Source organism: Schistocerca americana, chromosome 1 (assembly GCF_021461395.2).
Source record: "Schistocerca americana isolate TAMUIC-IGC-003095 chromosome 1, iqSchAmer2.1, whole genome shotgun sequence".
NCBI classification, from domain to species: domain Eukaryota; kingdom Metazoa; phylum Arthropoda; class Insecta; order Orthoptera; family Acrididae; genus Schistocerca; species Schistocerca americana.
Genome location: NC_060119.1, coordinates 639,121,996 through 639,135,927, shown reverse-complemented (window position 1 = coordinate 639,135,927; position 13,932 = coordinate 639,121,996). Strand labels below are relative to the sequence as shown.

The following is a 13,932-nucleotide window of genomic DNA, read 5'->3' as shown; positions in this document are numbered from 1 at the left end:
TTTTCAAGGAATCCTTTGGAGAACACAGCACTGTGGATGAAATCTCAGCCCTCACTGAATTAAATAACATTGCTGCTGAACAGAAGGAAGATCCAGCATTCGTGAAAACAATAAAAACTTTTAAGGATAAGGAACTGACAAATGGAGACGCTGTATAAGAAGGACTATGATCTGATTGGGTGGAAATAGTTGCTCATCATTCCTTCTCATTATGACCAGCTAGCCTGAAGTTTCCTGGGCTGGAAATGGTTCTCATCATTCGATCTCACCAACAGCCAATTATCCTGAAATTTTTTCAAGGCACTCCAATATCCGGTCACCTAGGATTCCCACAGACTCTAGACAGAATCAGACAAATGGTTCACTGGACAAGTCCTTAGTGAAGCATTAGATACTAAGTGAGTTGCAGTAAGGAAAGCCAGCAATAGAAGCATGTGCCACAGTTACTTCTGGGACATTTGGTACTAATTCTGCCTGCTGACACACCATTACACCCAACTTGAATCTATCTCTTAGAGAGGTTCACAAAATGAAAAAATGGGAATAGATGGATAATACTGTAAACTACTGCCTTATCCATCATGCTGACACAAAATCTATGCCAACTGCCAAAGCTTCATAAATTGTAAGATTCCTCATAGAAGACATAATTTGAAACACAGAGCACCCTGTGTGATGATTTCTTACCCCTAAATAAATAAATGTTTAATAAATATCAACAGCTATCTGAGACTTCGTCATTTGAACAAGCTTTGAGTAATAATCTGGCCATTGTTTTGGAGCAGTGTTTCTCATTACCTTTTGTACATAATTCCCTTTGAGATGAAAGTAGAAGGGGTAGTCAAATGAAAACAAGACAGACAGAGAAAGGTAGGTAAACTGTTTATTATTTAAACAGTAATTGTCATAACTATTAATACATTCATCCTACTGTAAGGTAAGACGCTCAGTGCTTTCATGGTAAAATGTTTGCTGTAGCCTACAGAATCATGATTGTACCCAGGTGAGCACTACTTCATTGAAAGCATATCAACAGCCACAAATGTTTTCTTCAGTGCATCAAAAATATGTAAATCACAGTGGGAGAGATTGAGACTGCATGAGGGATATGTAAGCACCAAAACAAACTTGGCAATATGTGAGCCCACAAACCAGAAACGTTTTTCCGTGAAGGCATTGATCATCTTGTCTCATAGTGGGATAAATGTGTTAATAGTTATGGAAATTTCCTTTGAAATAATAAACAGTTCACTTACAGAATACAGTAGCATGGAGAGCTGCATCAAACTAGTCTTCAGACTGAAGATCACAACAACAGCATACAGAAATAGATTATTTTATCTCCATATCTACAATAATGCTATTCATTTCACATCCCTGAGGCTCTGCTTGGTTGATTTGGGAGGGGCCAAACAGCAAGGTCATCGATCCCATTGGATTGGGGAAGAATTGGGAAGGAAATCAACTGTTTTCTTTCAAAGGAACCATCCCAGCATTTGCCTGAAGTGTCAGGATGTCCACATGCGGGTTTGAACCACTGTCCTCCCGAATGCAAGTTGAATGTGCTAACCACTGTGTCACCTTGCTTGGTCCTGAGCCTCTCTCATTATGAGTAGCTTTACAGAAAAGGATGTGTGAACAAGTCAACAGATTAATAGGTGTGGTTAATATTATGGAAATCTTAAAATTATTTTCATTTAAAAAAGAGCTGTAAACAATATTTACTATTTATGTTATGCACAGAAAGAAAACCTACTGATCTTAAACTTATAGTAAAAGGAAAGTAATAATAACAGAATTGCATTTTCAGTGATGTTTCATTATAGTACAGATAACAATTTACAGCAATGCAAAATGTCAAAGATAAATTCACATGCTGAAACTATGTGAAACAGAAGGATAATACCAATCCACCAACTGCAATGACAGAGGCAATCACATTAAAGCTGACACACACACACACACACACACACACACACACACCATACCTCTCTCTCTCTCTTTATATGTGTGTGTGTGTGTGTGTGTGTGTGTGTGTGTGTGTGTGTGTGTGTGTATGTGTGTGTGTGTGTGTGTGTGGGTGGGTGTGAAGATGCTAAAGATGAAAAGAGTGTAATGGATAAACAGTATCGACAAATGTAAAATAAAGCCCAGGAAAATATAACAAATCATTTTAATAACAGACAGAAAACAACGGAATGTGTGAAAGAGAAAACAATCAGGAACAAGTAGGGGGAAATGAGTGTAACAAAACTGAGAAGAGCATTTGGAAAGTAAACATACAAGTTGAGTCAATGTGGAGGACAATGAAGGCCAAGTGGTGAACTGAAAGGCCTAGAGCCTTCATTTATATCTATGTGTACTCCAAAGTGGTTGATCTTGTCTCTGCAGCTAATGACTAGACAATTTTTAATTATTTGATATCACATTAGTACAGTCTTATGGCATACACATTAAATTATGTGAAAAGTATTTATATCTATATGATGTGAAAAGCCTCTACATGGAAGAATAGGAGTGATTAATTTTATTATACCTGTTTGCTGATTTATCCTTCATATGCTTTCGGATAAAATCCATATCTTTATCACCTTTAACATCAAATATGCTAACTTCTTTAGGATTTGTGAAGAATTTCCAGTGGTCCATACCAGGTGTCATATATGAGAGCTTCGATGGAATAAACCAACCAAATCTAAAATAATTAGAAGGTAAAAAACAGGTGAGACATTTTATTGTATTTATTTTGGATATTGCAACCAAGTAAATTTAAGAATATGGGAGATACTTCCTAAATTAGTAACAAATGTGCTTATTTATTCTTACTGTATTTTGCACAGTATTAAAAACTCTACAAAATTATAGTATGATATATATTTACAGAAATACAGGTCCCATAAACTTATGAAAAAACAGAAACAAGAAATCAAAATTTGCAGTGAGTTAACTCATATGTTTAAATATTCCATCTCATAATTTAATAAAATCCATGTGTATTAATCAGATACTAGACAGATAGCCTAGCTACTATCTGCCAGCCGCAGCAGGTATAACAGAGGCAAGATAAAATTGCCGGTTCATTGGTGAAAGACTATGGACTAAGTCAAAAAAGTTGTTATATTTCAACATAGTTGACCTAGGTGATTCACATGGTATTTTTCCATTTACTATTTTATTCTTTGCAAGGTATGCAATAAGAAGAATTTCCCCTTGTGCATCCCAGAAAACAAAAGCCTTTCTTTTTGGCACACGAAACTGAGATGTAGATGTAGACTTTTCCTTTATCTAGTTTTCACATTTGCGTTTGGTCAGTGGAGAGAAAAAAAAAAAAAAAGACTGTAGCATTAATCTTGCAAAAAGTTTTCTCATTGTTAATTCTTCATGTTGAAATGTACCATAGTCTTTCAACTGATATTCCTATTATATCACCTTCTTGATATTTTCATTTCTGGTTGTAGGTTTGGGAAGTTCTTCAAATGGCTGCCCACCAAGAGAAGCACACCCTCTTTTGAATTCAGATGCACATTTCTTAAATGTTGAAAATGTATGAACAGACTCCCTACAAACCTTTGCTTACTGTAGATGAATCCTTACTGGTGATAAACTGCCCAAAACAACAAAATTTATAACTGTACCATATCCCACTTAATTCATCTACATCTACACTCTGCAACCAGTGTGAAGTGTATGGTTGCCAATTACTAGGGTCTTTTCATTTCATCAACAAGTGAAACATGGAAGAATGATTGCTTAAATGCCTCTGTGTCTGCTGTAAGTAGTCTTGCCTTTGTTCCCTACTGTAATGATACTTGGGGGAGGGAGGGGGGGCGACAATCATTGATTATTCCTAGATTTCTCACTTAACGCTGGTTCTTGAAACTTCATAAGTAGGCTTTTGAAGGATAGGTGGCATCTATCTTGAAGCGTTTGCCAGTTTAAGTTTTACAACATCTTCACAATGCCCTTCCATGTGTCAAATAAACCTAACAATTTCTGCTGTCCTTATTTGTAAATGTTCAATATCCCCATTAGTCCTATTTGGTATGAGCAATATTTTGCATGGGTGGTTTTCAGACAATCTTCTCTGAAAACAGACTAAATTTTCCTAGTATCCTATTAATGAACCAATGTCTACCACATACTTTTCCTGCGACTATGTGATTCATTTGAATGAAACAGACAACATGATCACTTTAAAATGTTGCCTAAACATAACTTTCCACAGATCAAGTTGATACTTGACTAATATTATTGTTCAATATGCACCCACCAACATAACAGAAACCACATTTCTTTGAGATCAGTGGTGCCTCTATCCTATGCCAACAATTTTTCCCCTTCTCCTGTAAGAAGCAATATTTCTTATTTGCAAACAAGACAAAAGAGCATAAAGAAATAGAACTATTATGACACTGACTGGAAACATACCTCTGGTCATGGGAGAGACGGCAGTAGGATGAGCTGGAAATCTTCAACAAAGGAACAGATTGGATACAGAAGCATAGGTGAGAAAAAGACAGAATATTAAAGAAGATAGCAGTACTTAGGAAGAAGCCAAAAGAAAGGAAAGTTAAATCCATTAAAATAAAAAAGAGGGGGAAAATCAAACAAATTTATTAGTCCGAAGGAGGGAAACACAATCACCAATCACAGAACAGACATGGGGAGGAAACGAAAATGCAAATAAGACAGACAGCTACATGAGGATTTTGTAATTTCAGTTCAGATGTGTCACAGAAGCCAAGAACCAGCTGTAGTGTACAACATGGTTTTCTCACAGCTGGTGCTTCCTTTGATAAAATAGCATGGCAGCCGGTAATGTAACAGGAAAATTATTGCTGCAAGGGTAGTCTGAGAGATGTGAACCATAGAGTGAGCAGGTGTGCTGCACAGGGACTTATTGTCTGAAAGTAATTTTATTAAAAATGAGAGGCTAACACTGGTCTTGGTAGTTTCTGGAGAATACTATGGTGTGCTGTATTTCAATGCCTATGTAAAAAAAATCTTATGGAGACATCATATGAAATATTCCAAATCATGCTAGTATCATTTTATGAAAGACATGGTCCTTTATTGTATTGTAATAGTCATCAGCTGGCTAAGTTGGCAAAGGCCCACTGTGAATCAGATGGGTTTCCAATAGAAAGAAGTAAATGAATTTGAGAGGTTGTTGTGTATTTATACTGCATCAGTGTTTGAACAGAAACATCTCCATGAGTGTAAGGTTGTGGATAAAGGAGTATTTCACATGCATATGATGGTAAATGTGAATAAAAAAATAATACTGATTGTTTGTGGAATGAACATGTTATCAAATATGGAGCTTGCTATCAGCAAGATGGATACCAACATTAGGGAAGTGGCAATGAGGCTCTGGGTAAAACCTGCTGACTATAACATTTAAAAATAAATTCAGATATCCTACAAAAATCCACAGTTCAGCTTCATCATGGGTCCAGATGGTGAAAATGGACTTACATGAGGAACTGATTATCACTCAGCTTCTTGATACACCAAAATGATTTATGGGAAGATATAAGTAAGTACTTATTTTTTATTTATTTGTCCTTTCAGATTCTGTCTTAAAGTAATTTAGGGAAACTATGTAGAGCCTTAAATTGGATGTCTGGATGGGAGCTTGAGCCCCATTACTTCCAAGTGCTGTTTTCAGTTTCTCATGTCTCCAACTATGACTTGTCCATATATCTTCCAAGAGGAAATATTTACTAATATAGAAAAATGGTTAAACTGAGAAGGAAGTGTGAGGAGGCCCTTCAATGAGGCGAACGCTCGCTCGCATGCAGGCGACCAATCAAAAGGAACACCCTTGCGCAGAAGACAGTACAGGGGGCGGCCTATGGTGGAAGCCCTGGGAATGAACCGGTGGTAATAGGCGATCTTGCCTAAAAAATCTTGTAACTCTTTCAGTGAAGTGGGCCGCAGAAGATCGATGATACCTTGGACGAAACTTCCTAGCGGCTGGACGCCATGCTGAGAATGGTGTAGCCCAAATACTCAATGGACGTTTGGAAGAAGTTTGACTTACGCAGGTTGCAACAGAGGCCCACAGACCTGAATTTGAGAAAGAGGGTTCGAAGGTTGTGCAAGTGTTCCTTTGTGCTGTAGCCTGTGACAATTATGTTGTCCAGGTAATTAATACAATGTGGGATTGTTGACGTGATGTGCTCAAGATAACGCTGAAATATCGCTGGGGCACTGGATATTCTGAAGGCCAACCACTGGTACTGGTAAAGGCCAAACAGGGTGTTGATGACTGCCAGCCGTTTGGAGTCCTCATCAAGTGGTATCTGATGATAACCCTCCGAAAGATCGATTTTTGAAAAATATTGACCGCCCGCCACGTCGGAGAACAATTCATCAGGGCAAGGCAAGGGATAGGTGTCCACCACCAATTGGGAATTAATGGTGGCCTTGAAATCGCCACAAAGACGTAATTTTCCCGAAGGTTTCCTGACAATAACGAGGGGTGAAGCCCACTCACTAGAAGAAATGGGAAGAACGACCCCGAGGGCTGTCAGCTGGTCTAGCTCTGCTTTTACCTGAGGGCAGAGAGCCAAGGGGATCTGCCTCGTGCGTAGAAAACACGGGCGAGCCAATGCCTTCAACGTCAAGTGAGCTTCAAAGTCTGAAACATGCCCCAGGCCCTCCTCAAAGGTTTCCTAAAGTCAGAGATCAAAGATTCCAATGATTGATAGGGAACGTATTTGGAGACCAACTGTATGGTGTCTGCGATAGAAAAACCGAAAGCTTGAAAGGCATCCAACCCAAAAAGGTTAGCGTAGCACGCATCACTGACAACAAGAGTAAGAGGCCGAGTGAGTGATTTTTAAGTAACGTCGGTAGTGAATTGACCCAGTAGGGGAATGAACTGGTTACCATTACCACATAGACGCCGGTAAACTGGTGCCAACAGGGGCGACCCAAGGTCGGAGTAAGTTTGTGCATTCAACAGGGAAACTGCTGCGCCCGTATCTACTTGCAGTTGTAATCAGCGTGACCGAACCGACACCTCGATAAAGAGTTTGTGTGTCAATGTGTCGGGAGCCTGGCCCAATGAAACTTCCTGAATGTCAATGTCCATGTCCTCTGTACCTGCTTCCTTCGATTCTTTCGAGGCTGAGCGGAAAACTTAAGCAACATGTCCTTTTTTGTTACATTTGTGACAAATGGCCCAACACTGGAGGCACTCTGACCGATCATGATGTACATAGCATGACGCACAGGACAGTAACAAGGGCTGGTGGCCGGAACTCTGTTTATGTGCCGTGCGTGAGCGGCCGTAACGGCTGGATTGTACCGCTCACACGTCATCCACCCCGGACGCAATGGACGCGGCCGCACCGCCCTGAACCGCCACGACGTCGCACCACGCTTCCAACTGTTGACCTGCGGCATGAGAAACTTCATACGATTGAGCAATGGACAGGTCTTTCAACTGCAGGGCCTGTTGCCGGACCTCCCTATCAGGGGCTGAACGAACAATGACGTCGCGCACCATAATGTGGGCATACGACTCTCATGACTGCTCCATGAGAAAATGACACTTTCGACTAAGACTGTGCAGGGTAGCGGTCCACGCCCAGTAAGACTGATGGGGCTGTTTCTTGCATTGATAGACCTCAACCCTAGCCGCCACAAAATGCGTGCGGCAGCGATAATGTGAAGACAGCAATGAACACAATGCGTCAAAAGACAAGGACAAGGGTTCCTGCAACGGCACTAGCTGCCGCAAATCTTGATACAGCGAGGGAGATATCCAAGACAAGAAAAGTGCACAACACACCTCCACATTGGCAACATGAAATGCCAGGAAATGCTGCCGAAGGCAATGTTCATAGGTGTCCCAATCCTCCACCGTCGCGTCATATGGGGGAAAAGGAGGAGGGAACGGCACTGGAGCAGACTGTGTGGGGAGCAATGCCGAAAGCACTTTTTTCATGGTTGCCATGAGCTCCGTCTGCTTCTCAATCAAAATCCACACTAAATCCTCCATGCCATGGATAAGCTGTGAAACCGGAACAACGACGCAACATGCGAAAGAACGACCCCACTGGTCGTCAACTGTGTAGTAACATGATTCACGCTTCCGTCGCACTTCACCTAGTGTAGACCGGAAACTGTCTGCTAGACCTGCCCGATGCAAACTGACTGGGCAAGGCCCGTGCTGCCTGAGTTGTTGTTCCGCCGGCAGAGGGTGTGGCCGAATTCTCGCATGCCCTCTGGTGGACGGGACTTTACTTGCGGCAATTACTGTCCATGACACGCCGTGCCGACGTGCGCCTCCTATGATCTTTCTGGAGGCAAACAAAGATGATGTGACTTACCAAATGAAAATGTCTGCTAGTGTCTGTGTATGCGCAGATGGATATGTGTGTGTGTGCGAGTGTATACCTGTCCTTTTTTCCCCTTAAGGTAAGTCTTTCCACTCCCAGGATTGGAATGACTCCTTACCCTCTCCCTTAAAACCCATATCGTTTCGTCTTTCCCTCTCCTTCCCTCTTTCCTGATGAAGCAACCGTTGATTGTGAAAGCTTGAATTTTGTGTGTATGTTTGAGTGTCTATCAACCTGCCAGCCCTTTCGTTTGGTAAGTCACATCATCTTTGTTTTTAGATATATTTTTCCCACGTGGAATGTTTCTCTCTATTTTTTTTTTCTTCTGAGAGCTTCTAATTTCAAAAGTTATTTGTAGTCAAAATTCTTATCTTCTAGAATGTTCCATTTCTGAAAAGTGTTTATTTTCAGAATTCAGTTTTCTAGCCCCCAATTTTTCTTATTACAAATATGCCCACTTGCGCTAGCAAAAGATGTTATTCTGACATGGAAAATTTAGTATTTTAGGCAATTTTGTCAGGAACTAGGAAGCCCCATGGAAGTATACATATTAATCACAAAATAAAACCTATAAATTTGTCAATTTTTCCAGTGCTCAATTCTTAAGTAAACATATTTGCTCTTTTGTTCATTATAATTTCATGTTCACTAATTTTGTTACCTTCCCTGTTATAAACTAAAACATAATAACTAATTTTAACTATTATTCATATGCACTTCTATATATAGTCATACAAGTAACATGGCAGTGCTTCAAATAGTTCATGACTTGCATTTATTTTGTCAGCATCTCTGTCCTGAACTTCTATGTGTAACAGTTAGGCAGTCAACACCCGGTAACCAATTTGTTAACATCTATGTACACGTATCTTTGTGAAAATCCTTTGACTGAGTCTGCATGAGCCAGTCAGTTCAATAACATCATGGAGTTACTTGCATCAGTTGGAGAGCATATTTTATGAATATCATTTAAACCAGTGGAAGAATTTGCAGGAGAGATGCTCTGTAGCTCGGTACAGGCTTTTGTTGAAGTTTCGAGAACATACCTTCACCGAGGAATCAAGCAGTATATTGCTCCCTCTTATGTACATCTCGTGAAGAGACCATGAGGATAAAATCAGAGAGATTAGAGCCCACACAGTGGCATACCAACAATCTTTCTTTCCACAACAACTCTGTGTCATTATGGATCAGTTAACTGACTAGTCTTACAATGGTGAACATTTCAATCTCAAATATTTTCTTAACATTATTCAGTCTATCGATAATGAAAATTGAACAACATTCATGTGAGTGAACATGTAAATGAATCTAGCTTCACACCGTGTTTCCATCAGGACTGTATACAGAAAGTGTACCTAAAATATGTTGCCACTGTCACATACCTTGTAGCTCAGTGTACATGCTGAACTGTATGAATGCAGGGTGATTTTTTCCACCATGTACAAACTCTAGAGATTGACTGATGAGAGGATGTTGAACAAAAAAGGTCTGGTTAACTTACATCCAGAAATTCCATGCTAAGAGACCATTTACTCAATCATACTTTGCAACAGAGACTGCTGTCTAATAAGACCACGCAGTACAGTATACAAGGCTTCCTGCTGGAGGGTGGTACTGTCCCTCATGTGCTCTAGCACCCTCTCTGCCATAGTCATTGGTAATGTTGTGTCTGATTCACTTCTCTTGCTCACTCACCACATAGTGGTTGTGATACAGCATTGCACACAATGTTTCTGTATTCAAATCGAGAGCTTGTTGACGATGTGTTTACTTGTGGGAAGGCAAATGGCAATGGGTGGTGGGCAACAAGGTTGTATCAGGAGACCTATCCCCACTGACAACAACCACAGCATTCAGTTTTTGCAACAGTATTACACCGTTTGTCTGAGACAGGGTCATTTCAGGAAGCAGGAAATCATGAAGGACATATTTGAGATGTTTGGACACCAGTTTTGGAGGAAAATGTGATTACACAGTGGAAGGTGACTGCTGTGTCAGTACCAGGCAGTTGACCTGTCAGTACAGGGTAAGCCAGACAACCGTGTGGCACATTCTCCACAACAATGTAAGTGTACAGGGTGTTCAGGGCTTACTAGTAACAGACTTTCCACATCTGGAGCAGTTTTGTCAGTGGTTTCTTCACCAGGCAGCCATGATTCTGGGAGTTGTGTCATCTATCCCATTCACAGATGAGGCCACCTATACATGAAGTGGTATATTCAACTTTTATAACAGTCACCAGTGGAATAGTTTGCAGAACCCCCATGGTATTGAAAGTGAATATTCAGCCTCAGTATTGGAATGTGTGGGCCAGGATAATTAGGGACCATATTTTGGGACCAGCCTTCCTTGCATGATGCCTAACAGGCTGGAACTATCAGCATTTCTTGTGGGTGACATTGCCTCCCCTGCTGGAAGAAGTGCCATTGATGATTTGAAGGGTTATGTGGCCGCTACATGATGGTGCTCCAGCCCACTTCACCATTAACATCTGGATGCATCTAAATTGTGTCTTCCCTGTTCGATGGATCAGATGATGGGGTCCAGTTGCATGGCCTGCTCATTCATCAGATCTCAACCAGTGCAATTTCTGGTTATGGGGCCATCTGAAAAGTATTGTGTATGCAGAGCTCATTCCAGACACTGGAGGGGCGTATTCATGCTGCCTTTGACACTGTTTGGATGCAGCCCAGCAAATGCGAATGTGTGAGACAGAACATGCTACAGCATGTACATGCATGCATTGAGGCACATGGAAACCATTTTCAACACATACCGTTACTGTGGCTGCCTAATACATTGTGTTTTAGACTGCAGTCTCTGTAACAATGTATGACTGAATAAATGGTCTCTAGCATGGAAACCATGCATTTCCATACATAGGTTCATTAGACCTTTTTTGTTCCATACCCTCTCATTGATATATTGCCAGAGTTTGTACATGTTGAAAAAATAACCTGTGTAATGTTTCAACTATATAAAAGCTGATCATCATGTCAATGTGTGTGTCAATAAATTTGTAAAGGTATCATACTCATCACTAATCCAAATTACAGCAAAATATCAGACACAAGAAGAGCAGCTACCAAGGTCCAGCAAACACAGGTTAGCCATATTACAAACTCACCTTCCAGGAGGCGCAATCAGACCACAGTCTTTCACTCCATAATATTCAGAATAATTGGCAGCATTGTATTGGGCTGGTAGCCACACTTCAACATTTATCATGGATGGTGGCAGTTGTCTGCAAGCAAATAAATGCATAATGTTGAAATAGACAATACATTAGCCATCCGCATAAAATTTGAGTCACACTGCTCATATGAACAGAAGAAAGATACAAACAATACTAGGGAAACGGCAGTTGAAACCAAATTCTTTGCCCTGTCGAAAAGTGAAATATCTGAAATGATTCACCAATCATTTATTTATTTATTTGCATGGAGCCATCACAATGATGACATCTGCAAACATAAGAAATAACAGTATGACAACAATTACACTTACAAAACATGTTACATACTACAAATGTTGCAGCTTGCATCTACTTCATGCATTTGTTGCTTTATAACTGATACACTAATGGTTCATATCACAAGCAATGTCTTAAAATTCACTGAATTGGTAGTTTAATTTTAAGTTAAAATCACTCCCCTTACATATTCTTAGCACTCCCCTTACATGGTCTTAGAGAGTTTGGTAACTTGTTCAACCAAAGAAAAGAATTGGTGTATGGGCTTTGAACTGTCATTTTTAATTTTGTTCTTTTGCCAGAAATATTATATTTTGTCCTAGTGTTGTGATCATGTACATCACTGTATATCACTGCACTTGCTAACTTCTCTTGGTATCAATCATAAATGTATAGCAAGAGAATTTATAGTTTAGATGAGTTCCTAATGAAAATTTGTGACAGATATGTAATGCAGTTATATGGAAAGCAACAGCTTGCCAAAAATTATGTGTACTATTATTAGTACAATTATAAAGTATTTGTACAAATATATGGGACTATTTCTAATTCTGAACAATATGGCAACCAGAACATTAAAATTTCTGACCGACGGAAGCTTCTTCAGCTTTAGCTATATCCAAAATCTGTAAAATGGATAAGTGTACACTGCAGTTCACTTTTATGCATTTACACTTTTATTAAGAGAAATGTACAGGGTGACACAGAAAAATAGGAACATTTCTACAATCCAATAAAACTAGAAGTGATGAAGGAAAGAAATTGCATCCATAGTAATTGAAACTTTACAATTTTGCCATTTACGAAACATTGATGGCATTTTTCATTTTTAAAAAATTACATCCTTTAGATGGCGTCCTCCTGTATGAATACATTCATAAAACCTGCTGTTGAGATCCCGCACTGATTGCTGTAGCATGTCAGCTGGTATACTGTGAATTGCATCCCAAATTCTCTGTTTTAACTCATCCAGGGTTCTCGGTCACGTTATGTAGACTTTGCTCTTGAGGTAGCCCCGCAAGAAAAATTCACAAATGGATAAATCTGGTGATCTAAGGGGCCAGGGAATGTTACCGAATTGTGAGATCACACAGTCGCCAAACAATTCTTGCACATATGCCATTGATTGCCATGCAGCGTGTGATGTCACTCAGTCCTGTTGAAGCCAGGCTTCTTGAACGTTTGGAAAGTTGTTCAATGCAGGTATAATGAAAGTTTGTAACATCTCCATGTAACAATTGGCAATGACAGTTACTGTGTTTCATTGTTCATTTGCAAAAAAATACGGTCCGATAATCCGATGTGATGAGTCACTTTACTAGCATGTAAAGTGTGCTCATGAATGTCATTAGGATTTGTGTTTGCCCAGTAACGGTGAGATGAAAATGTGCCTAATCTGACATCCACAACTTGTTTAGATATTCATTGTCATTGTTTATTTTTGTTATCATTTGTTGACAGAATCCTAATCGTAACCAGTAATTGTTGTCCTTCAATTGTTGCACCCTCTGTAGTTCGGACGATTAAATTTTAAATCAAGATGAAGAATTCTGCAAACACTCTCTCAGGACATTCCAACCACTGCTGCTTGCTTACAAATTGAACAACGTGGGTTCCGTATGACAGACTCACGTACAATATCAATGTTTGCTGGAGAACACACACTTCTTGGTCGTCCTGTTTGTTTCTTCTTGAGGGCAGATCCAGTCTCTTAAAAGTTATTAATCCAACATTTTATTGCGTGTTTCAATGGAATGGCATCATGCCATTCTAAATTGTTGGAATCCCTCTGCACCGCTACCAAACTATCATTGTTTTTGTAAAAGAATTTTATGGCTAACACATTCTGTTGTCCATTCCACTGATCCATGATTACTGAAATGGTGGACTGTTACTCACTAACTGTCATGAACCCACAGTGCTGCCACCTGCCCATGGCTGCCACTACTCATATCAAACATTCGTGTTATTCTGCGTCACCCTGTACTTCTGTCACATCCGCAGACATTCAACAGCCAATCCACATTATTTTCTATTTGTACCAGAGTGAAAAATCATTTAAGTAGCAGTGATTAACTTATCTGGAGTCACTACAAGGGAACA

General features: G+C 39.9%; 1 protein-coding gene across 1 annotated transcript in view; it reads right to left on the bottom strand.

The window, feature by feature from the left end:
• The window catches only part of LOC124607652, a 653,970-nt gene that overhangs the window by 82,877 nt on the left and 557,161 nt on the right, over positions 1 to 13,932 (bottom strand). Inside the window, exons 10-11 of the mRNA XM_047139922.1 lie at positions 11,485 to 11,601; positions 2,537 to 2,695 (exon numbers count right to left, since the gene is read on the bottom strand). Coding sequence (XP_046995878.1) covers positions 2,537 to 2,695; positions 11,485 to 11,601 — 276 coding nt within the window. The remainder of the gene's footprint in view (positions 1 to 2,536; positions 2,696 to 11,484; positions 11,602 to 13,932) is intronic.